The 25,396-nt window shown below is 43.9% G+C and overlaps 1 protein-coding gene across 1 annotated transcript in view; it reads left to right on the top strand.

Moving 5' to 3' along the window:
• LOC138514077 (solute carrier family 23 member 1-like) overlaps window positions 1-25,396 on the top strand; it is a 1,133,216-nt gene that overhangs the window by 314,660 nt on the left and 793,160 nt on the right. Inside the window, exons 2-3 of the mRNA XM_069629338.1 lie at window positions 8,327-8,494; window positions 19,964-20,121. Of these exons, the coding sequence (XP_069485439.1) occupies window positions 8,327-8,494; window positions 19,964-20,121 (326 nt within the window). The remainder of the gene's footprint in view (window positions 1-8,326; window positions 8,495-19,963; window positions 20,122-25,396) is intronic.

Raw genomic sequence — 25,396 nt, 5'->3', positions numbered from 1 at the left:
CCCGTGGCATCTTGCCTTCCATCGCCTGTTACCTTGATCTTCACGAAGTCCCGGGAAGCCTTGACTTTGTCCCTTCCCCTTGACTGGCTGTTGGGTGGAAGTTCCATATATGGTAGTGTGGGGAAGTGCTGACCAGACTGGATGGAGCCTTCCCAACGACCGTATGTTGTGGGTACGCCTGTGGGTTGGACCTTGGTGCATGGAGTGTGTGTCGAATACGCATTCTGTGTTGTGGATGTCTAGCATTTGGTGTTTGACACAATGACTGAGGCAGCCCTGCCCGAAACTGTTATGAATGCAGTGTGGAGTGTTGAATGGCTGGGTACTTGTCCCAATACACATAACTTGTTGTGAGTGTCTGGAGAGAAGTGAAGGGCCTGAATGCACTATACACCTGATTGGCAGCCTGCCTGCATGAATGCCCTTCGCAGTGATTGGATGCTTTAGTATGACCCAGCGGAATGAATGGGAGATCAACAGTATATGTGGGGACCTCTCACTGCTAGGAATCGTGTTCAGAAGCTGAAGTCCACTATGACGAGTAACTGGAGTGAAACCGAAGCTTGACCTTGAAGCCCTGCTGGAAGAGAAGAATTGCTGTTGCCCTTCTTCATCAATCTGAAAGATGCTGTGTCTCCAAGGACTGACCCAGAGAGGACCTGGTAAGGTGCCCTCTTCCCGAGCTACAAGGGACCATCGTGCACCAGCTGATCTTTGCCAAAGCTCCCTGGTAGACAGACCTACGACATGCTGCCGAACGGAGACCGGGACTGCTGCGGAATTCAAAAGAGAAGCGCCCAGACTGTTGTGCACCACCGTCGACGACCGCCATCACCGACCGGAGCCACTGTGCTCCTGTTGCCTAAGAACTTCATCTGATCCAAGGAAGCTCTCACCTGCACCGCCGCCTGCCTTATCCCGGTGAAGAAGGCCAGGCCATTGAGGCGCTGAGGAGCATCCGCCGGTGGGTCTCCCATCATAGAAAAGACCACAGAGACGGCAACGACTCAACGCCCTTGCTGGGCCATAGTTCTTCAAACTCTTTGCGGTCCAGAACTATTGACACCGAGGTGCACCGCATGCCTCTTCCTTGCAGGACGTTTACACTTCCCCGTCGACGAGCACTGCTAGGAACGAAGCTGCCACTTCACCGCCGTTGTTCACCCTGTTCTCCGTCAGACGTTCAATGACCCGTGACTCCTGCCTTAAAGGGAGGGCACCCAAGAAGGGCTGTCGATTCCCCAACGAGGAACGCTACAACGCCAGGTACTTTGGGGTTGCTGAACTATTAGAAAGTCTCTTGTGAACAATATATGGACTGCGCTTGTGACATATCTTTATTCCACAGGTTGCCCAGGTGGAGGGATCTCCACACAGAACTGTGTCTAGGTATTGGGGCCAGTATTCTGCCAATTGTTCTAACCAACTGCTTTCCTCTTATATATGTTGTTGGTTTCCTTTACAAACTAATTTGTGTGACATTTAACCATACAGTTGATGCACTTTAAAGAGATCTAATAGTAATTGTGGTACCATGTAGAACTGTTTATTTGCCATTATTGGTAACCAAGTACAAAGTGAGTTATCGTGATATTGTACATAACCTTGAATATTAATTATATAAAGACTGTGTTTTATCAAATACAGTGTGCAGATATTCCTTTGTGGGTGCTTGGGGACTACACTGTACTTAATAACGAGCCCGCATCACCTCCTGAGAAGCTAGGCCTTGATTGCTCATCCATTGCTACCTTATAGAGAATCTTGGCTGGGGTCCTCTGTGCCTCTCCTCTACCATATAGAGAGCAGAAGTACAGATCCCCCTTCAGTCTTTATAGGTATCATCTGCATAGTTTGTATAGCAGACCCCCATCCTATCAAGAAGGTCAAACAAGGGCCTGCTGTAGATGGTACAACGCATGTAATTGTGTTCCAGCCCAACTCTGCTTTTCATGAACATTGCACACCAGCCATTTACTGCTGTCCTTATGCATGCACTATCAAAAAGATACATGCCTTCATTGTGCATGCTTAACATGTGACTGAGTTATCTCGTTGAGCTTTCAGAAGGAATTGTCTCACAAAGATGAATTCTCCATTTTTAAATCACTAACCATATGGCATAATAAAAGGGATCAAATGCTGAGCCATGCATACTAAACATGTAACTGACTGTCACCACCCTACATATCACTAAGAGGACCATGCCTGCTATTACTTTAACACATTGTAAGATTACACAATTCAGTGGTGCTCATTTCACCATTCTCTGAATGATGAATTGCTGACTCGGGCATGCCTGATGTGTGAGAGACTGCAGCAGTACAGGTCATGCATAAAATCCCACATTTTTCTAACTTCCGATGTAGTTATTTGCTCAACCGGAGAAGGATCAAAGGCTGAATTGATAATACACAGATTCAAATGAGTGGATTGCCGGTTGCATGCACATATCTACAGAGAAACATTGACCAATTGAGATATCTTACTGTAGACTTGGATATGGCTTCTTATCTGGATAATATCCAGAAAAACATTTCACTCTATTTCCTATTCCTAACCCCCCAATCCACCCTGAGCCAGCATTTCACCTCCCTATGATCGCCATCCCTGTATTAGGCTTTCCTTTGGACATTGTACTCTGCATGTCAATTTTATTGTAAATCAACCGGTTTCTGCCTGAACTTCACTAGAATCCCCTGCCGTGCCTCTGAATGGAGATTTCAAGAAGATGTTTGTTCTAAGACAAGTTTGCGGGGATCTGCAAACCAACTGGAGCTCACAAACCATTTTAGACAAGTTAGCTAATTATAGCACAAAGCTAAATGCTACAACATGTGTTCTACTTGTGCTTTACATAACAGAGAATTCACAGTTCTTTCTCTAAAGTCCTTGCTGAAATTATCTGGAAATCAAGGCAGAACGTCTTGTTTGTGACTGGGAATCAGACCGCACCACCAAGTCTGAAAGGGAGCACAGTTACTGTGCAAGAGAGAACAATATGGTAAATATATGAAAATGATGTCCGTATTTAGCAAACTATAAACCGGATTCACAAAAGTGATTTTCTATGGGAAAATCCCACTGAAAAATGCTTGGAATATCAGGCCCTCTAGGCTTAACATGATTGGAAAATCTGCTGATTGTAGACCATGAAATGGATGGTGTGTTTTTCCCTTATATCCCTTATGTATCTGATTTCTAATAATAATATATAGCTTTGCAGGACATTAGTAATCTGTGATACCAGTTTATAAGGAGAACAATCAGATGTATGATTTTGAATCTGAATGTTCATGATATTTATTTTGTATATGATTTGATTGGCGTCCTTGCCTATTGTTACCCCTAAACTCTCACGCTTTTTAGAAACTGTAAGTGACTTCAATTCAGCAATCCAACTAAGTCAATGCCTAGTCTGGGATGCCCAATGGAAGCCCTTATTTATATATTTTTATGTCAAGTTCTTAAATCTGGATGATAAACCCTTATATAACACCCCTTTCTTTGAATCCCCCTGACCTCACTGAGCCAAGAAGTAGGTTTGTTTTGCAAATTAAAAGGTTTATTGGAAAAAGGAAACAATAAACATATATCACACTTTTATGAATAAATTAATATTTGATAGCACACTTATGATTATGAACAGTGATTAACAATGGATAATATTACAGTAGCACAATTCCTTAATTACTTAGCAGTTGGTATAGAAAGGATAAGGTAGCAGAGAATACTTTGTATGGTTTCAGTGAAAAGCAATGATAGAAAGCTTCAGGACAGAAATAAACTGATATGGTTTAAACAATAGATAAGATGATACATTTTTTCCCTGTGACAATTCACTACCCCCCTTATGCAATAGAAAGAGATGGAAAGGAGAGCACACAGTTTTTGGGAATACAATCAAATGCAGTTCAAATTCCAGTTCCCCCCAGCAAGCTTAGATAAACAGGTATGAATTTAAAACAGAGGCCAAATACTTTTAAATGTGATTGCGATGAAGTGAAAAATATGCTAAAAAGGATTTTAATTCCCTATAGGAGATTCAGGGTAGGTGACAGCTACTTTGAATTAGTTCAGGTCAGCACTAGCAATGATTCATAAATGATTTATCAGAGTGAAAACGAATTTCAACAGTGGAAAGCAAGAAACAGCTATTTTTACAAGTGGTGAAATTGAGTCAAATTGCAATTCACGGCACTTTTCCAAGTGCAGTGATCGCGATTACGGAAAAACCATAGTTGGAGTTGGAAGGTCGTTTTAGGTTTGTTGGAAAGCTTAGGTTCTTAGCTTTGAAATGACAGTTACATTTCGCTTCTAGGACACACGGTTCAAAAGATACAGACGTTTCTGTGGAGGTAGATTTTCAGAAATGAAGTCAATATTTCAGAATGACAGATGACACTTTTGCAGCTTTGAAATCACAGAATGGACACACGATTTCTATGCAGTTCTGGACAGGTTGAAATGGTTTGAATAAGATTACTTTAAACTAAGAGATGGATTCTGGACAGTTCTGGATACTCACTCCTAGTTTTGGAAGGGAATGGACCTCGTCACAGATCTGGTCAGGTTTGGACTGTGGTTCTCTCACCACAGGACGGTCTCTGGCGCTGGTTCTGCTCACAGCGGGGCCTCTGGTCTGCTATCAGCACTGCACAGCGGTCTGGTCTGAGTCTGGATACAGCTCTGTTTTCTGGGTCTGGCTACAGCTCTGCTTTCTGGGTCTGGATATGGTTCTGGCCCAGGTTCTAGCCAGAATCAAACAGCTCGCCCGGCTGTTGAATAGTTTGTTTAGGTTGCTGTATTCTGAGGCCTGCTGACAAGAATTCAGCTTTTGGTTCAGGCCTCTCTGCTTCAAGTTCTGGAGTCTATCTGGAGTCTAAGTTCTGGATATGGCCGGGCAGCGTGCTGCGCAGAAATCCATTAAAAAGTGGAAAATGAATGTCCCTATCTGGGTCTCAGGGGCTCTTTTTATGTCTTTTGAAAGTGGGCGGGAAGGCTGACTTTCTATGCCCAACCCTCTGAGGATCCTGATAGGTTAAAGGATTTACTGTGAGCTGACTGAAGAACGGAGGAGTGAGTCAGAATGAGTCATCCGGTGTCATCTTTATGGCTCAAGGAAAGGACACTCCCCTTTGTGTCCGTACAACATATCTTCTTTTTCATAAAACTCATAATTACAATATACCCCACTTGTTAATATTACCTAATTTGCATTACAGATTGCTTAAGGTACAGTTCGGTTCAAGTCACATGTTTCTACGAGCTTGGGTTCAGAAATGACAACATTTTGCACTTTTAGTGGGTTTTGCCATATTGGTTTTTCATCAAATCTGACACGGAGGTACACACCCTCTCTGGGCATATTACAGTAAATTTCGAGGTCTCTAGCATAAACACAACGTCCAGCTTAGTCTTAAATCGTGGGTGCATTTTTCATATTAAGAATCCCCATATTGTACATTTCTGTCAACTTGATACAATATTTTATAAGCAATTTAATAAAACATACATTTGCCTCCACTGCAGTACACCCATTGGTTTGTCCCCGCCCCTAGAAACTTGGCTTGACTCAGAGATCAGATGTCTTGCATTCCCCCAGAGCAGTGTTGACAGTTCACACCCAAAATCAGCATACCCTATTCAGCTGAAGGAATCCTTTGTCTGGTTTTTCCTGCTAGAAGGGAATCAGTCCAGGGTGCCACGCTCAATCAGATTAACAGAACTATGTGATTTCCTGCCTTCTTGCTGAGAAGACTAGGTGTGAAGACTTCCTGGGGACAGCCAGCCTTTGAAGTCTCAGCTAACTCCGGTTACAATTTAGCTTCAGAAATACAGGTCTCCTGTCAGAATTTAGATCGCTAGTGCCGGTCAATGGCGGGCACCGGTATTGCACCCATTTTTGACAGCTGCCTTAAATTAATACATTTCAAAAAGGGTATTTTACTTGATAGCATATGACCCTTCCTAACATTGTATTGATGTGGATTCTGCAGTAGAGTAATGTAGAACACCCAACCAGAAGTTGGATTTTTTTTGGTGGTTTCATGCCCATGATTTTAGCAATTTTGACAATCAAGAAAATGAATTGTTGAACATCTCTGTATTCCTTTGTCTGCTTTTGTTCTGTGGGCAGCCAAAGGATGGGGCTGGCAATGGTCTACTGTATTAACACTGACAAAGGCAAAAGAAGATGGCAGCCTGCCTGTCAGGTTCTCACTGCGCACTTTCTGGTGATTTCTGGCTAGCAGCATGCTTTCTGGCGGCCATTATGATGTTTCCCATGTCAGTAATGCACAATGATGTTGTATGGGTTGGATGCGTGGGTTGAAACATCCCACAAAACCCATCTGGTTTCGCCCCATCAGGGCAATGGATTCGGTGATGATTTCGATCCTTGAATGCCTGGCTCATCTAAAACACTGTGTTTTAATTCTTCTTGACCTCTCCGCAGCCTTCAACACTATTCATCATAGTAACTTGTTAAAGTGCCTGCACCTCTTTCCAGGTTTACATCTTTTCTTTGAGAATGCATGCAGACCGTGTCACTATTTCCTTTTCAATCTTTCCCACTGTCTTTTGTGTATGGGTCCCTCAGTGGTCATCTCTTTCCCCGCTGCTTTTCAATCTTTATTTACATCCTCTGGCAGATTTAATTCTGGAGCACAGGGTACAGTTTTATACCCATGCCGATAACACTCAGCTGCTTTTTCGGCTAGACTCTCCCAAATGTGACCCCCTTCTCAATTGAGAAACTGCCTTGCAGCAGTGAGGGAGTGGATGGCCAAACACCGGCTGAAACTGAACAGAGAAAAGACTGAGATCACGGTGACACGTGCAGCTGAACTGCAGGCAGCATGAACCAATGATTTTGGCCAGAATCTCTCTGCCAGTGCCCTTTTCCCAGTAATTCTTTCAAAAGTCTTGGTATCAAAACCTTGGCTTCTCGCTCCTGAGAGCTACAAATTGCATCACTATGCAATTCTGTCATTATGACGATGAAGATCTTGAGGAAGACACTGCCTTTTCAACCTTCTGAGTCCTGAGCAAAGGTGGTAGTTGCATCATTTCTTAGGTCCAGTGACTATTGTTATGAATTTATACGGGCCAGCCAGCTTTCTTGATCCAAAGACTGCAGCTTCTCCAAAATGCTGCAGCTCGCTGGCATTTGGAGCTGGCCGGCTGTCTCATTCCCAGGCTCTCCTTCAGCAAACGCACTGACTTCCTGTGTGCAGTCGCATTGAGTTTAAGATTCTCTGCATCACTCATCGGGCACGTTTTCACCTTGGTGCCAAGTATCTGCAGGCTAAACTTATTCCCTATGTTCCTTCAAGGCCCCTCCGCTCGGCTTTGCAGAAATTCTTGACAGTTCCCCGATTCTGAAGACCACGTGCGGGAGGTCGAGATTTCTCTACTCTTGCACCTAGTATGCGGAACTCTTAACCAGACTATTTTCGAAGCATGAATGATCATTTTGCCTTTCGAAAAGCCTTAAAGACATATCTTTTTTAGTTCTCCCTTCGTCTCCTTGGATCTTTCTCATATGCTGTTTCTAACACCTAGATGTCCTTGGGCCATAGTTTGCATTATATCAAAATGAAAGGCTTCGATGTGTGCAGAATACTGCTGGCAGACATACCTTTGGCTTAAGCAACATCAATAAACCAGCATCCAACTGAAAGGTATACTTTTTAGGTAAAGTACCATTCCTGAAAATGCTTGGTGGTCTCCTCACCGTAACACTTTTAAGAACACAATCTCCGTATACAGACACAATGGAGCTCTATGCACCCACAGACCAGCCACCTCCAACTCCCACAAACTTTTTATAAAAGCAGAGCCAATTTACTGCAGTTTTTCACACCTTTGGAATAACCTCCCAGAAGACAGAAAACTAGACCCAATCCGATGAATAACCCCAGAATGAACTCAGTATAACTCCTAGAACATATACAACTAACCCCAATCGGATGTCTTCCAGGCCAAGACCAATCCATCCTCATAGCCACTAAGATCTGCCAAAAATGCAAAGAAGCAATTAGGTTTTGCAGTGACCCCCCAGATTAACATAAACATTGCCTTATGTATGGCTAAAAACAATGCTAGACACATGAATTAAAGTAAACGCTTTCAGCCTGATATCTGACCTACACTGAGTTGAGAACAATGAGAGAACGAATCTACTGAGATGTTACCTTCCAAAGAGCAGAGACAATGCAATGCATGATAAGAGACAGGCTATCATAAATCAAGGGAAACTGAACTAATTAAATAAAAAGTGTCACATGCACATTTTAACAAAAGACATCTTTTACATTTACAGATCAATAATATTTTTGAGAAACAGCACACATGCAAGTCCAACCAGTGCTATGTATCACCAGCGTTGCAAATCACAGGAGAAAAGACAGAGCTGGGACCAGGCATAGACCTCATTTATTCCATCGAGGACACACCGCCATGGTACCTCTGTATCCTGCTGGGATTCCAGGTGAGTATTCACATTATCTTTAAATTCAAGAGCATTTCCTGACTGTCTCTTTTCAAACTACTTTCCTATTTTAAGCAGATCATTTTGTTGACAATACATTTCCAAAGTGCATCGGTTTTAAATGTGTTATTCTACGTTATTGTTCTAGTAAGTGTACTAACAGTTGTGCGGCATGCAGGTCTATGGTCTACGCTGAAAGTAATATGCAAAAGCCATCATAATACATTCTTTGAAAATACTTTGAAAAACAGTGATGAAATGCTCATACTACTGAGCAATAGTCAACCAAATAGGGCCGAGTCACAATGGTTTTTTCCGCAGTAAGTATGCTTTATTACTTACTTTAAAAAAGTACTTAATGATGAGTTCTCTACGATTTCACAAAAGATCATACATCTGAATCATAAAACGTACAATCTCTGGCTGTTCGTGTGCCTCTTTATAAATCAGGTGCAAATGACATAGAATATTAAACAGTAATGACTTACACCTGATAAGTTCCTGTATACTATTTCCAGGTGTCATTTACAACCACACTTAGTAGTAACTTCTATATGTAGTTGCTTACATTATAGTAATCATCCCACTTAAAGGGGGCATTCCAGGACTGGCCCTGGTATATTCCCCTACAAGGGGGTGATAGCTATTCACACCCAAGGGCTTCGTCCGTGGAGTGAATAGTTTTTTGGCTTTTTTTACTGGGACCTGGTCTCTGCACATATTGCGTGAGCCCAATCTCACATAAAACAATTATACTAAAACAGGATGCCTGCTGCCATAGCAAACTGAACAGGGACTGAGTCTACTTTCTATTTCTATCACAGTGGTACCTCAGGAAAGAGCAGTGGTGCCAGGTGGCTCAACAGGTAAATTAGATTGGGGGATAGTTTTTGGGAAGACCCCAGGATTGGTTGGTTGGGAGTGAGTGGGGGGTGTTGATTCTGAGGCACCTAAAAAAAGAGCCACACCTGGTTGTGGACCTCAGGAAGCCGGAAAACTCAGCAGCACACTGTCATTTCACACCTGATTTTCCAGCCACCCGATTGGCTGAACCCCCATCACCCCTGACTATAATCAAAATGGGATTCTTTGTGAATCTGCCCAAGAGCGCTAGCAGGTTAATGAGCTTTATCAGAGAAAGGCTTAGTTAAATATTGAGAGGCCAATTCACAAAAGGAGGTACTCACTAGCAGAATGATTGACATCTGTAAGGTGCACGCAGGTGAGGTTTAAATTACAACGCGACATGATCTTCACATACCATCATGCAACATGGATGCTATAGAATATCCATATAATTGCAAGTGTAGGAAAGAAATGCACTTACATATCAAAATGTGGTTTTCCAAATGCATAATGTACTCAAAGTGCACTTTACATGCACACAAAAAGCAATATACTGTCATTCTGCCCGGTATTACTGATCAGCACTCGCAGATACGTTTGGGAAATATATCTGCAATGTTTCTGAAAAACCATGTGAGTTACATTTAGTGAATGTTCACCTACATTTGAATTAGCCTCTATTTACCCGCCTCCCCCACCTTCGTCCCCAGGCACACCAATTGAAACACGGACTTATGGAGATGTAGTATTAATAAAAAAAACAACTGTAATGTATACGTGTATGTTTTAGAACGTTTCTGATGCCTAGGCCACTCTTATACCTGGACAAAACTTCATGATTTGTCCTTAAGCTGTTTAATTGTATCCTTACCATTTCTCCTGTGCCACATGGCCCTGCCTCCCCTCCCAAATCGTCAATATGTGTCATTTAACCTCAGAATTTCTTAATAAACAGTGCACCAAATGTTATTGATACACATGGCTTTTTAGTGGTGACTATCGGGAAAAGGCTGCATACAAACTGTGGTAAATTTGTATTGCAAGACATGGTAATTACAGGCATTGACATAGTAAACAGTTTTGACCTTTGTATAGGCATCCTCACATCTCTATGCAGAATACCGCTGGTTTAGTTTTTATGGCACATAGAATGACAACGTATGGTCCTTTACAGGACAAGGTGCTGCTAGCACCATCCAGATTCATATATTCACACAATTCTGCCAGTTAAGCTAAAGTGTGAAACATTGCCTGTCATGTGAGTGAGTCCGTCCAAGCTCTACAAGCCATTTAATGGAGCAGATTTGTTGGGAAGCTTCTAGATACATTACTTCTATAAGATCATATGCTTGTCCCTATGGCAAACTTTGCAATGTAATGTGAAAGGAAAGTTACTGCAAAGTAGTGAGACATTGTCAGTTTCCTTGCCAGTTACCAGCTGAGCGACCTGTGAAAGTTGACGGGGCGCAGAAAGCTGAGGGGCAGAAAAAAGTTGAGAGGCCAGACAGAGGCAGGGCCCCTAGAAATCTGAGGGGCCTTTAGAAGGCTGGGTGGACCTAGGATAGCTATGAACCCTTCAGAATTGATGGGTCTGATACAATTGAGTTGCCTGATAGAGCTAATGGGCCATAGAGACCTTTAGGGGCGTAAAGGGTTCAGGAACATAACAGAGTTGAGGGGCCTGAAAGAGTTTAGGGTTCACATAACGCTGAGGGGCCCAGGGGAAATGAGGTTCCCCTCTAAGATGTCCCTTTAAGATATCTGGCAGGGAGGCAAAGCTCTAACTATAGATCAAAAGCCTCTAAAAATATACATATAGATGGAAACATTGATTCTTTAATTCAAGTATTAAAATTGCTCATGAAATTGTTTCCATGGGTCTAGAATGCGCTGAAGAGAATTACAATGAAAGGATTTATATGCAGTAGCATTTTCTGACGAAGGCTTGACATTTTAAGGATTTCAATCAGGCACACATCCGGATCTCGCCTAGCATGTAGTGCGCAAATGAAATAAAGTTTTTTTTGTGTCTATAAGATCAGTATTCTGAATGATATACCACTCATATCACGCCCGTCTCAAAATACCCCCCAGGTGACACTGGACCAGGAATCAGGCTAGTTTGTAAAGGTAAAGATGTATTTATTTATTTTAAATTGAAATCACACATACATTTTAATATATATTGTGAAAAAGCGGCGAGTTGGCCGCGAAACGCGTCACGCCTCGAGTGCTGCACTTGGGAGGACCCACATTGGGGTCATACTTTCTACTTTTTGAAATGGATTTCCATGATTTTTAAATATTTTTTCCCGTGTGGATCAATAAAAGAAGAAAATTAACAAAACGGAAAGCGGTTGGTGTGGAGTTTTACTTCCCCCCCCCCTCCTTTGTTTGCTGTTTGGTGGAAATTGGGCAAGCATGGCTTTATGGAGAGTGCAGCTCGACTTGGCTACCCTAAGGTAGAATTGACAATATATATATATATATATATATATATATATATATATATATATATATATAAATATATATATATATATATTTTTTCCTATGGGGCAGCAATCACCAAGCAGTGACGATACAATAAGTAAAGCAATTGAATTCTCTTATAATAATGCAGAATAGAAAACACAGGAAAAATAACAGTTTTGGTTTGTGATCCGATAGTGTTTATGTTACTATTTCCCCCTGCAAAGTTCTTTAAGGCACACATGAGAAATCCTACACAGATGTAAGTAAGCAGCAGGTATTCAGGAATGAAAGACAATGGGCCTCATTACGAGTCCGGCGGTAACCGAGGCGGTAAAACCTCCTGGTTACCGTCGGACTCATATTACCATTCCGCCTCCTTGATTCCCAGAATTACCGGGGCATTACAAACCCGGTATCCCAGGAATTCCGGAGGCGGAATGGTGTAAATCCCCATTCCCATTGAGTCCTATTGGACTCAATGGGAATGGGGATCATGGAAACACCAGCACCATCTCGTGATGGTGCCGGTGTTTCCTCGTCCGCCTGCAGGCGGGCAGTGGTAAACCCGCCAGGTCAGACCTGCCAGGAACACCACCTCTCGCCTGCAGGACTCTGGTTTGGGCGGTCCGGAATTAACAGTGGCGGTGGGTTATTTCCGGACCACCCGACCTGTAATGAAGCCCAATGTCTAGAGTTTTAATGCAATCTTCCCTCCCCAAACAAGAGAGAAACACGTTTTTGGAAATTGACACTTTTAAAATGACAGGTGAAACTGGCTTTGTGACACAATGCAAAGTGGGCAGAAATGCGTAAATTGATAGAAATTCTTATGAAAGCTACACTTAACAGGGCCTAACACACATGAATGACAAGATGAACAACTGTACACACTTTAGATCAGAATGGGAGTTAAGAAACACTTTGGATGGGAAAAGACACGTGTAACTTTTACTAAAATGTAAATTCGCAGCAAAATTTCCCTATGTGATTTTTGATGTAACAATTGTCAAATACACTGTTCCGCGATGCAGTTTTTGGTTATGGATGTAGCGAAGGGTCTTAGGTATCAGTAAGAGTTGAAATTACGTTTTTATCCTTACAATTGAAGAAGTTATAGAAGGTTTAATGAGAGGCGTTTTTGAAAAATAGGTGCGAAAATGAAAACAAATTTGGTTTTAAAAATGATAGATTGGTTTTATTACACTATATTAATGACTATGAAAAAGAGAATGCAACGCATATATCTCCACAGTTACACTCGGCCGCTCGTAACTCTTCACGTGTGATACTCTAGTTTCCTTTCTGTATAGGACTTACTTTATTTAATCCAAATCACTAATGGGTTATGGTTTCATAACACAGATGATAGAAAAATCAGCTCAAGAATGGGTCTGACTATATTAGGGTTCTGAACTTAAAGATGGGATGGGTTGAGATTGGTATAAAACAAGGCAAATATACTATGTGTCACTGTTATTCCTGTTGATACTTACAGTCCACTGTAATTAAGATTGGACCATCAGGGTTCTGGTCATTGGATCGGGTCTACCAGCAGCAGGGCACTTCTGGAGGGATCAGTCAGCTGGGTGGTTCTAGTCAATTTGGATGGCACCTCAACTGGATTTGGAATGGATTGGCCCTTCTGGTCACTGGACACAGCAGATTAGCAGGATGCTAGTTTCAGCAGGCAAGCCTTAATGTTAGCAAGCCAGACTGGATCTGAATTAAATTCTGTTAAGTTTGGGATGGTTGAATTTGGGCCTAGCTAAGAAGAGTTCAGCAATGCTAAGGCCTGGATTCTGCAAAGAAGTCTGGAATCTGATGCAAGGTGAAGAGTTCTAGAGCAAAAGGCTGCGTGGAAATCTGGATGTGTTCAGGAAGCAGTGTGTCTATGTGTGGTGAAGCTCCTATATTTATTCTACCAAATGACATCAAAAAGTTTATGTTGTGGGCAGAATTTCAAACTACACCCCCACGGCTGTGAGTGGCCAAAGGCACTTGCCTTGTTCTTGTTGGCAGTCAGAAAGAGCTGTCCTATTTTATGGTGTGATTTAGGAACTCCCACATGGATTTGAACCACAATTTAGCTTTTGCACGAATGTACATTTCTAAAATTATGTCCTCTAATAAAATCGGACACATACATTACATATTTGAAAGGCTATTTTTACATTCAATTCCCATCTCTGTGCGAGATGTCTTTGTCATTCTGTGGAATTTTATCAATTGTAATCATAACAATTTGGCCTACAATTTCTAATTCAATACATAGTTGGGCGATGACCCCTAGAACATGGGTATACAATATCATATTTGCAACATTAATAGTTTTTCTACAATCAGTGTTTTGGTGTATCTTTGGTTCCTTATGTAGTAAGAACTCCTACCAAATCTTCAACTGTCTAGCATGAGTTCAGATTTATAAGTATGTATTTTTCACTTGTCTACTTATTTTGGCTGCCATGTTAAATGTCATAAAGTTCTGAGGCAAAATAAATAATTTCCATTCAAAATCCAGGCCAGGTTTTTTTTTTCTTACTTCACAAGTGAGCAAATGGCCAGTCTTTTGAAGTTCACTGAGAAATCTCCTCCACTTCCTGCCCCTCCTTTAGGAGGATGTGTGTCCAAGCCTTCCTTTGTCCTTGGGTCAGCCAAAGATGCATGGTTAATGAGGTCTTTGTTCTAAATATTCGGGAACCTCCAGCACCCATTAAGCCTTTCTAGGAGCAGCTTAATGTCAACATGAAGTGTCATCTTTCCCAGGTTGGGCACTGTCCAATCAGAATTAACCAGTTAACTCCAACTTGGTTACTTTAAGATTCACCTCCAATCTTTCATTTAAAAGATATAAAATGAACAGAGTTTATATGGGATGCTGACAATTAAAGGAGTTAAGCCCTTCACAAAATCATGCTTCAAACAGGCGAATTGTGCACTTCTTCAGAGAAAAAACACATTTAAACTGAGCCTTTCACATTAGAGTTTCCTTTGCAGCATACACATATTTAACTCACTATTATCCCGTCTTTGAGTGCTGGGATTTGTTTTGTATGAAATACATTTCTCAGTTGCTGTCAGTCAGTGAGGCCCGGTTTCTTCTGACTGCGCTGGATGATCTGTGATTTCAGCACACTTTTCATTTCAATGGTTCACTTGGAAAATAACTGAATTGTGCACGAAAACAGCACTTTGAAGGTTGCATTCAATTGAGAAAACTGCATTTTAAAGGCATTTTCAGTTTTTAGCCCACTTCTGTGATCTTGCTTCAGGTGACAGGTAACAGCACCCACTGACATTCAGTGATTCCTGTTTTTACACCCACTTTGACTGTTTGTGGCAGGGGTTTGCAGCCTTTTGTGATTTATGAACCATGAGCAGTTTTTCAGATTTGGCGTTCACAGGCGTTAGCACGTCAATATTTGGCTGATTCTTCCCCATTGGCAAGGGAGTGCAGTGGGGCGCATTGGCATGGGTAAAAATATGCCTGTGGGAGGATAGCTCAATGGCAACGTGCTTGCCTTGGAAATAAGATGACACGGAGCAACATGGGTTTGATCACCGGGTCAGCGCTTTGAAACCTCTGGGTATTAAGCGCGTTATAAATAACCTATCATATCATATCATACCCACAAAAAGTAAATGCCACATTACAATGTTCAAATAACCCTTGCATTATGGAGAGCCTCAAGAGTCTCGAGGCATGGAATTATTCAGTGACTCTGGAAATCCCATGAGAGTCATCCATTGCCCAACAATGATTAAAAATATGCAGAAGTCAACACTTTAAGCCACAACATTCCTCCCATAGTTCAATGATATTGTATAATTTGGCATTGCATTACTCAATATATGCCATAAATGGGTTATTGCATTGCATCTGCATATGTTTTACAGCAGAAAAAATGGTGGCAATGTATTATCCAAATGTGAAAAGAAGTCACATCCAAATATGCTAACATAATGCTTACACATATTCTTATGAATTAATTTACCCAAAATACTTTGTTAAAGTTGTGGCACAATGTCCTTCAAATGTTAAGTTATTGTTTACAATGTGTTCTGAAATTGATAACAATCACCCTTTCAAATGGTACAAAAAATGACGCAAAATTGCAGCAGAGTTGCCAAGAAATTACCTCAGACAGGTATGAAAATTGCTTCCAGTAAAGAAAAAATAAATAAGGGGCAGGTGGCAATCATGTGCCCGTATGTAACATATGCCTATCTTGTTCTCTGCCAAAGGCAAGGTCTCAGATTGTCAAGATGATTAGTTCTGGGCGTGTTTGGGGGAACGTCTGTGTGCCCTTGTCCTGTTTCCACTCTCTGCCTTGTGTGTAAACAGGGCTACTTCCAGAGACCTACTAACTAGCTAACCATCAGGGTAAGCTGTTAACACTTGGTCAAGGACATTCCAGTGGTAGGACCCCTCTATGCAGTGCCGTTGGCATGGAGACTGGCACTTGATGTTCCATCCCAATGGCAGTGGCTGCAGCCACGGTCATACGGAATGTCTCTGGACATTAGAATTGGCGTCCAAAACTACTGTGTAGAATCGACCACATTGGGTTTCTACTGCATCAATGCTGCTGAGTTGGAGATGATGGGATCCCATTGGCTCCTCTGTACTGTACTCATGCAGGGTGGAGACAGGCTCTCGAAGGGCAGGGAGGGAGGAGGCAGAGGCCATTCCTGCATATGCCAGGGTTACAGTCAAGGGGAAGCAGAAGGATAGAGCAAAGCACACATGATTTATATCCGAAATTCAAGCGGGAGGCACACTCTTAAAAACACTGTCTGCCCAGTTACCAGAATGCCCGATTCTTTTCACTGCAAGAAAGAACAAAACACATTTTTAAAAGTCCTACAATTCGCTTCCATGCATGACTAGTTGTACACATTACTGCCTAGCGTTCGTACTTGCAGAGTTTACACATTGTCTACACCTCCCACGATGCCAGAACTATTTGACTGGACAGAAAGACAGATCTGGCCTCCCAAAGTAAACTTATTCCCGGATCAGGTAGTCAATGGAATGTCTAGATAAAATGCCAGAAGCCACAATGGCATAAGCACTATTCATCCTCAGTAGCCGGGCTATAGAATAATGACACTCACCACTGAACTTCCAAACTTGGCCTCACAGGGGTGGATGAGTAATCAATCAATCTATAGAAACTTTAAACATAGCAGCCTCTGTCACTTACGAGAAGCTTACACACGCCCACTGGGAAGAGTATTGTGCTCAATGCACCTTTCATGCCAACAGGGAAGTGTTTTATGCTCAATGTATATCTCATGCCTGCAGGGACGTCATTTCACCAAAATGTGAGGGGTAGCGGAAGTGAGATCACACGACCCTTCACCTCTGATGACATCACAGGAAGTGAAGTAATTTGTCCACACGCCCAAGTGACATCACAGGAAGCGATAGACACAACCTTTCACCCCTTGACAAAACAGGAAGTGGCATCACATAGCATTGTTTCTAAGTACACTACTAGGAAAACATGGTTACGATATCACTGTAAAGATATACATTGCATACAAGAATGGATTACCATATGTATTCGCTAATATCAGTGAGTATAAGCCTATATTACCAAATTGCTATGAATGCAAGAAGACGTTCAGTCCAAGGGCAAACGATAATGGTGTATTATTATATAGCAATTATGCTTAAGCGCATATAGAACAAATATACATACAATATCACCCAACCTGTGTTGGTGCTCATTTATCAACGTCAGCAGGATGAAAGGCTGAGTTGACCTTGCCAGGAGTCGAACCTGCAACCAGCAGATCACACACACACATTGATGCAGCAAGCCCTCAACCCACTGAGCTATTTTTCCAGCTATAGCTATCAGAAAACCTGCCACTCCAGAAACAAAGAGCTGCATGCTGCTGGACACAGCGCAGGGCCCTCAATAAAAAAGAAAACGTAAAAAAAATGCATTTCCTATTTTTTTAGGGGTAGCAAAGGAGACCACAGGGGTAGCAAGGGATACCTCAGGGGTTGCAGGTGCGAGCACTGGTGAGCCCTAAATGACGTCCCTTCAACCCTGTGACTTTGATAGATAGAAGAAGCATAGCTATTTGTCTGAATGTGAAAAAAGGTACATTTAGTCAGCCTGTTGCTGCACGGTGTCCAGATGTTTTAAAAGTGTTCCCTATCCATTGGGTCACCATGCAGGCAATGTGCCTGGCGCTGAAGATTCTGAAACTGGCAATAGAGTTTGGGGTTTTGTTGGAAAACATCCGTATTTTGGAATACTGCATGTTTTACCACTCTGTCACATTCGGAATTCCAGAACTGCCTTCGTTTTTGTGGATCCAAATTCCACCACAAAAAAGTCATCCTGGAGGTGGCAATATTTCACGTGGTATCCCCTCATTTGCAGAGGTCTGAAGTGCCATGCGTGAGAAGGCCATCCAGTGCTCTTTTTGCTTGGAATTCAGGAACTTACAGTTTTCCTTAATTTCAAATGGCAAAAAAAACCAAAAAAACTTCAAGTCCCAGAAATCAAAAGGAACAACTGTGCCTGGCGTCCTTCTCAAGCATGGCCGCAGGAAACTTGAAAGTTCTGATGCTGTAATATGGCATTCCCCCATGGTGCCCTACACGACTCCCAAATGGGCACTCAGATTCATGTGGACCCTTCTTGTAACCACATGTTTTATACATGCAGTCATGTTATTTGAGCTGGACAGTATTTCCCAAGGAAATAACACCAAACTCGTAATAAAGCACACAGTGGTTGGAACCAGTCACATACCTCAAACCTATCAACGCCATATCTCACTCCAGCCTTAACATAGGCAACAAGATAAACAATATTGTCTGTTGCTGTCCAAGTACACATCTTTCATATGGACAGGGCTGAAGAGGGTTGCGAAACAAAAGAATACCATAAGAGCTAATGAAAGATGCAATACGGGCACTGCACTAGACATCCTGTGCATACAAGAAACCTCAAAGCGCGTATTTGGGTTGATAATAATAAAAGTAACTAATAAAACCAGACTGTATTTTGGTTGTCAATTGAATTTGATCAATATTACAGGAAAATAGCATTGATAGGAAATACGACTACCATTAAACTTATCATTGATTGTACCAATGTCGGTATGTCTCTATTGATTGGTTTTCTGGCAAGGCTAGAAAAGGAAGCAGTGAGCGTAGCGCACCAATGCAAATGTATCCCTTCATCTTGAGAAAGGCTAGGTTTTCCTTACAGCTCACATAGAAGTGGTGCTGCTATTGTCCTGTGACAGGGAGTCATTACTATGGAGTATCACTAAAACCAGACTGAACCGCGTAATACAGACCAGCTATCGTATGAACACAGTCCAACTCAACAAACTGAAAAACAACACAGCAACTGGACAGTCCTGGGAGTCAGAGGGGAAGATTGGAAGGTTACTGGCAGACAGTACCCTACTACCAGGCAATTAACCATGTCTGTTGAAAAGGATATATCCTCCTGAGATCCCAGAGTGAAACGACTTCCTTCAGAAACCTACCCAAGCCAAATATATGCTCCTAGCAGTCTTCTATTTACCTTTTATGTATTTGCATTTACAAAGCACACTGGCAGCCCGTGGGCATCAAGGCCCTGTTACAAGAGAGTCAATTAGTTACAGGTTACAACATTGCTGCTGGTTACATGAGGCGTAGAGGTTTTGGAGCAGGTTCGCTAGAAGATCGGCTAGGATCTTCTAGCAGCAGAATGTGTTTCTTCAATTACAGGGTGCCCCTTTTGGAATAGGCTTGATGTATTTGAAAGTGGACTCCTCTAGCGACCCGGGATGGCGGTGTCAAGAAATGTGGTCTTATTGTTACCCAAATAAAACAAGCCATCAAACTCTATTTCCACCTGATGCAAAGAGTAATTGGGTGAGAGAACAAAGTGAAACACACATGGACAATACTTATGTTTGCGATTATATCATTTGCTAAATTGTAATTTATTTTAACGTTTAGATATCATATTTTGTATCTGTTTGTACAAATAATTGTGCAAAGTTATTAAATAACTATAACACACTCAATAAAAAATATTATTATTCGATGACGAAAGGCATACATCAAATTCAGTCAGATGCCCAACAAAGCCATGTATTAAGTGTTTCCATTTGTAATTTCTGCAGCACTACATTCTGGCCTTTGGAGGCATTATAGCCATCCCACTGATTCTCGCTGAACCGCTGTGCATTGGCCATGACAACGCTGTGAAAAGTCAGCTCATCAGTACTATCTTCTTTGTGTCTGGAGTGTGCACTCTTCTACAGACGACCGTAGGATCACGGTAATCACACATTTTTAAGTTTCATTGTGACCGTTTATGTCAGGTACATATGTAATGCAAAATACAACCACATGGCTGATCACTGAGTGGCATATTTGAATGAACATCAGCAGATGTTGTACAGTGGTGCCCAGAACATGGAACTGTGTGGGGTTCACTTATGAAGCAGTCACTCGCTTCATTAAACTGACATTGCACAATTGCATATTGCACCATTGTGGAAATTGCATGGGTATCCCAAGGGAAAGTGTGTGTATCATCCCCATGGAGAATTTGCAAATAGAATGTTCTCAGGTGTGGTGTTCCATGGTGATTACATAGCATATTGGAACTGAAACCAAATGCACTATCATTGCAAATCTTCAACTGCCCACCCCTGTTGGATCATTAGCATCTGCCAATATAATATTGATAGATATTCCAAGAGTTTGTGGCTCCTCCTGGAGGTTGTTGTTCTTTCACTGTGGAACACGCATCAGAAAATATATCAGTCAGGAATCTATCTCTGCCTCAAAGCCCATCTAACAACCTGACTTTTCCCGAGCCAATCCACTGCACTTGAGCTTCCCCTGCTGTGATGACAAGCACCAAGAGCAGATTTAGTTCAGAGTGACTACTGACAAAATACAACTCACTCACCAACTTACTTGTCCTCCGATTTGAGTTCAAATGAATTAAAAATACAATGTACGTAAGTTCATCCATTTTACCCCCAGGCTCAGGGTGCAGGTTAGGAGGCGGGTTATTCCACAGTCGGATGGAAATGACTGGGAAGTTTGCTGCTCCGGCTCTAGTGTGTCTGAAGCATAGGGTGGTTAGTCTGTAGCTGTAGACAGGTCTTGTAGGTCTAGACAAATTGTATTTGGAGATTCTCTGTGAGAGGCAAGGCAGCGCAGAGTTAGAAAGGCAGGGATGAGTAATGGAAAAGACTTTAACATTGATCCATTCTTTGATTGCTAGTCAATGAGCAGCCTTTCTATGAGTTGAGACATTGGGAGTCATTCTGAGTTGGGCGGTAAGGGATACCGGGCACCGGTAAGGAGACCGGTAATCCCTTACCGCACAATTATGAGGTCCTTTAACGGGAACCGTAAAGGATGTGTGGTCTGACCACACGTCCTTTACGGGTCCCGCTAAGGGACCAGGGTGCTAATAACTGGCCTGCTATTCGCGGGCCCATTATTAGCGCCTTCCCCATTCCCATTGAGCCCTATGGGGGCTCAAATGGGAATGGGGAATGGTTGGTTGAATGGTGTCACGATCCCTCATCATGCGGTCCCCAGGGCACTCCCTCATCCCCAGTCCCGCCCTTCTCTCACTTCCCCCCTTCCCCGGGACTCACGTGGACTCACACACGTCTTGCGGGCACACCCGCGCCTGGTCCGTAATAGGACGGCTGTCAGACTACGGCCGTTCCTACATTGGCAATTGCCTTGGCGCATAGGATCGCGAAGGGCTAACCCTGAGCTTCCGCATCGCGGGACTGTGAGGTCACGTGATGCTCTTGCCCGATCACGTGACCATGCCACGCATCACGTGACCAGAAGCGCGAGTACATAAACCCGGAAACCTGGGTATTCGTTGCTTCTCAGCTGTGCTCTGCATTCTGTTTGGCGCTACGGACTTTGAATCATCTTTGGATCACTCACGGAATCGACCTGGCCTGCTTTACTGGACTCCTCTTGGATTTACCCCTTCGGATTTCTTTGCACAGTGATACACGGCTCTCGACCACGGACTGTTATTGGACTGCCTCCTGGATCACCCTTTTGCACCCTGGTTCTTTGAACTCCTTGCCTCACAGTTTCACAGCTCCACAGCTTCTGCTGACAGGCGAACTGAGCCTACTCCTCTTGGGGTACTGCCGTCCACGTGGGTCCCGGACCTCTCCACTAGGTTCCTCATCCCCTCCTTGACCCTGACTGGTAAGACCTTTCCAGTTATTCTAATACTGTAGGTACTGTTTCTTGCTTGGTACTTAATCCGCATTTTCTTGCAGCAGTGTGGGGTCCCCGAGGTTCGCGTTCCCGGACTTGGACATTCGAACATCTTCGCCTGTGACCTCAACGGCTGCACAGAGAGTTGCGTTAAGTTCTCCCTGTGCGGCATTTGGGGACGGAGGCCTCTACTGCCTACACGACACTCAAGTCTCAACAGACTGAGAAGCCTATAGTCGTGTAGGCAATGGAGGGGAACGCTGAAGACCCCATGTCTGCTATAGTCCAAGCCATTACAGTGCTACGAGCCGATATGGCGGCAGCCAACACGGCTATCCATCAACGTCTCGACCACATACAAAGTACCAGACACCCTTTACCCCCAGATGTAGAATTCGGAGACACACCCTCTGTTTCTCGACCTGTTCCACCTCCGATTGTTCCCCAGAATCCCGTTCCCATGATGCTACCTACTCCATTCCCATTGGCGGCCCCTGAGAGATACCACGGGGATCCCAAGAAATTTAGGACCTTCCTAAACCAATGCAAGTTGCATTTCCTGTGCCGGCCTCAGGCTTTTCCAGATTCCACCACGAAAGCGGCATTTACCCTTTCCCATTTGGCTGGGATTGCCGCTGCATGGGCCAACCCCTTATTGGAGAACGATAACCCGGCATTATATGATTTCGATCTCCTCGTCACCGAGATGTCCAGGGTTTTTGATACTAGACACAAGGCCCAATCTCGAGATCTGGAACTTCTGGATTTGTGCCAGGGTAGGGGTTCTCTCATTGAATACATAACCCGTTTTAACCAGCTATCCGCTGAAACCTCTTGGCCAGAGGGCAAGAAAGCAGTCGTCTTCTATAGGGGCCTCAACAACCCTATGAAGGACGCCTTATCAGTAGTACCCTCATTACCCACTGCATTCCAAGATCTGGTTGACTTGTCACTCCAGGTGGACGCACGTAGGTCCGAAAGAAGAGCGGAAGCAGGTTTCACTCACTCCTCCCCTTCTCCCATGACAGTTCCTTCTTCTGACTCCTCCCAAGAACCCATGCAGATCGGGGGGGTCAGGAGTCCGATATCTCCTTTGGAAAGGGAACGCAGGAGGGCGGATAACGCTTGCTACTACTGCGGCACCCTAGGTCATTTTGTTAAGGAATGCCCACGTCGTCCCAAAAACAAGCCACAGGGTTTTCGGATAGCTCGATCATAGTACCGGGGACGGGATCGAGCTATACCACAGACACCCCGAACCCTACACCCTCTTTCGGGCGTATCCGACCCATTCATGTACAAGCCACTCTACAGCCCACAGCGTCCGTTTCACATCCTGTTACTCTGATAATTGACTCTGGGGCCACGGGAAACTTTATCGACATTTCCTTGGCCCGTTTGTTAAACCTGCCCCTTTTGACCAAGACCAGGCCTGAACCGGTACAGGCTGTAGATGGCTCGTCCTTGATTTCGGGCCCAGTCAAACAACAAACAGCCCCTTTGCTATTAACAATACAATCCAGACATAGGGAGACCATTAGTTTTGACCTTATCACCACGCCACAGTTTGGGCTCATCCTGGGAATCCCTTGGCTTCAGGAACATAATCCCCTCATTGATTGGAAATTGGGTTTGGTTCATTTTGAGTCGGCTGTCTGCCAGCATTTCTGTCTTCCCACAGACGCACACAGCGACAATCCCGCCCAGGCTATAGCTCATCTTACAGTACAGGATCCGCAAGATACACCATCAGAACACGTAGTTGGGTTAGTGGCACTAGACGTTCCCCAGGTCTATCAAGATTTCGCAGCTGTCTTTGATCGTGGCTCCTCTGAAACACTGCCTCCACATCGCCCGTACGATTGCCCTATCGATCTACTCCCTGATACAGTGGTTCCCACGGGGCGGATCTATTCCCTCTCGCCATCCGAGGAAATGACTCTCAAGGAGTACATTAGGAAGTCCTTGAGCTTAGGGCACATACGACCATCCACCTCGCCTGCAGCCAGCCCTATCTTTTTTGTGCCGAAAAAGGAAGGCGATCTACGCCCATGTGTTGACTATAGACGCCTGAATGCTATCACGAGGAAAGATCGGTACCCTATTCCCCTCATCACGCCCTTGCTGGACCGACTCACACACGCTACCATTTTTACAAAACTGGACCTCCGCGGAGCCTACAACCTGGTCCGCGTCCGTTCCGGGGACGAATGGAAAACCGCTTTCTGTACCCGGTACGGCCTATACGAATATACAGTCATGCCCTTTGGGCTGTGTAATGCCCCGGCGACCTTCCAGAGGTTTATGAATGATATCCTGAGCGATATCTTAGATGTTTACGTCGTGGTTTACCTCGATGACATCTTAATTTTTTCTCAATCCCTGGAAGAGCATGTGCGACACGTTCGTGAGGTATTAACACGCTTACAGAAACACTCACTATATGCCAAACCGGAAAAGTGCCTGTTCCACGTTGGTAATGTTGATTTCCTCGGGTTCTGTATCACTCCCGGGGGGTTGTCCATGAACCACTCCAAGGTTAAAGCGGTTTTGGACTGGCCTATTCCTGCGAACCTGAAAGCCCTTCAGTCCTTTTTGGGTTTTGCGAATTTCTACAGGAGATTCATCTCTGGGTTTTCTTCTATCGTGTCTCCCCTCACTGCATTAACCAGTCCTAGAGTTCCCTTCCTTTGGTCTGACACACAACAGAAGGCCTTTGATTCACTGAAGACTGCTTTCACCACAGCCCCTGTTCTTCAGCATCCCGACTCTGAACTCCCTTTTGTCGTGGAAGCTGACGCCTCCTCCTTCGCTCTTGGTGCTGTCTTATCCCAAGCATGTCAGGCCACGGGTCGTCTGCACCCTGTTGCATTTCATTCCCGCAAGTTTACCACCCCCGAGTCACACTACACCGTGACCGAGAAGGAGTTGTTGGCGGTTATGGACGCTTTCCGCGTGTGGCGACACCATCTCTTGGGCGCCAAGTATCGAGTCACGGTGTTTACTGATCACCAGAACCTGCAGGACTTGGCTTCCCTGAAGTGCCTTAACAGCCGTCAGGTGAGGTGGCACCTTTTCTTCGCAGCATTCGATTTCCAAATTCGGCATCGGGCTGGTTCCGCGCACGGCAAGGCCGATGCGCTGTCCCGCTCTCCCGGGGGGGTCTCTCTTCCCGTATACCCTAACACAATGTTGGACGACACTAAGGTCGTTTGTCTATGTACTCCCTCGATGCCCTTAGTGGACGCAGTACGCAAGTGGGTGTCCTTACATCCCGACCAGCTATCTGAGTGGGATCCGGTGTTCCAGGATGGCCTCCCGTTTGTGCTGAACCGCCT

This window comes from Ambystoma mexicanum, chromosome 12 (genome assembly GCF_040938575.1).
Source record: "Ambystoma mexicanum isolate Mex_15411 chromosome 12, UKY_AmexF1_1, whole genome shotgun sequence".
NCBI classification, from domain to species: Eukaryota; Metazoa; Chordata; class Amphibia; order Caudata; family Ambystomatidae; genus Ambystoma; species Ambystoma mexicanum.
This window is presented reverse-complemented; position numbering and strand designations above follow the sequence as displayed.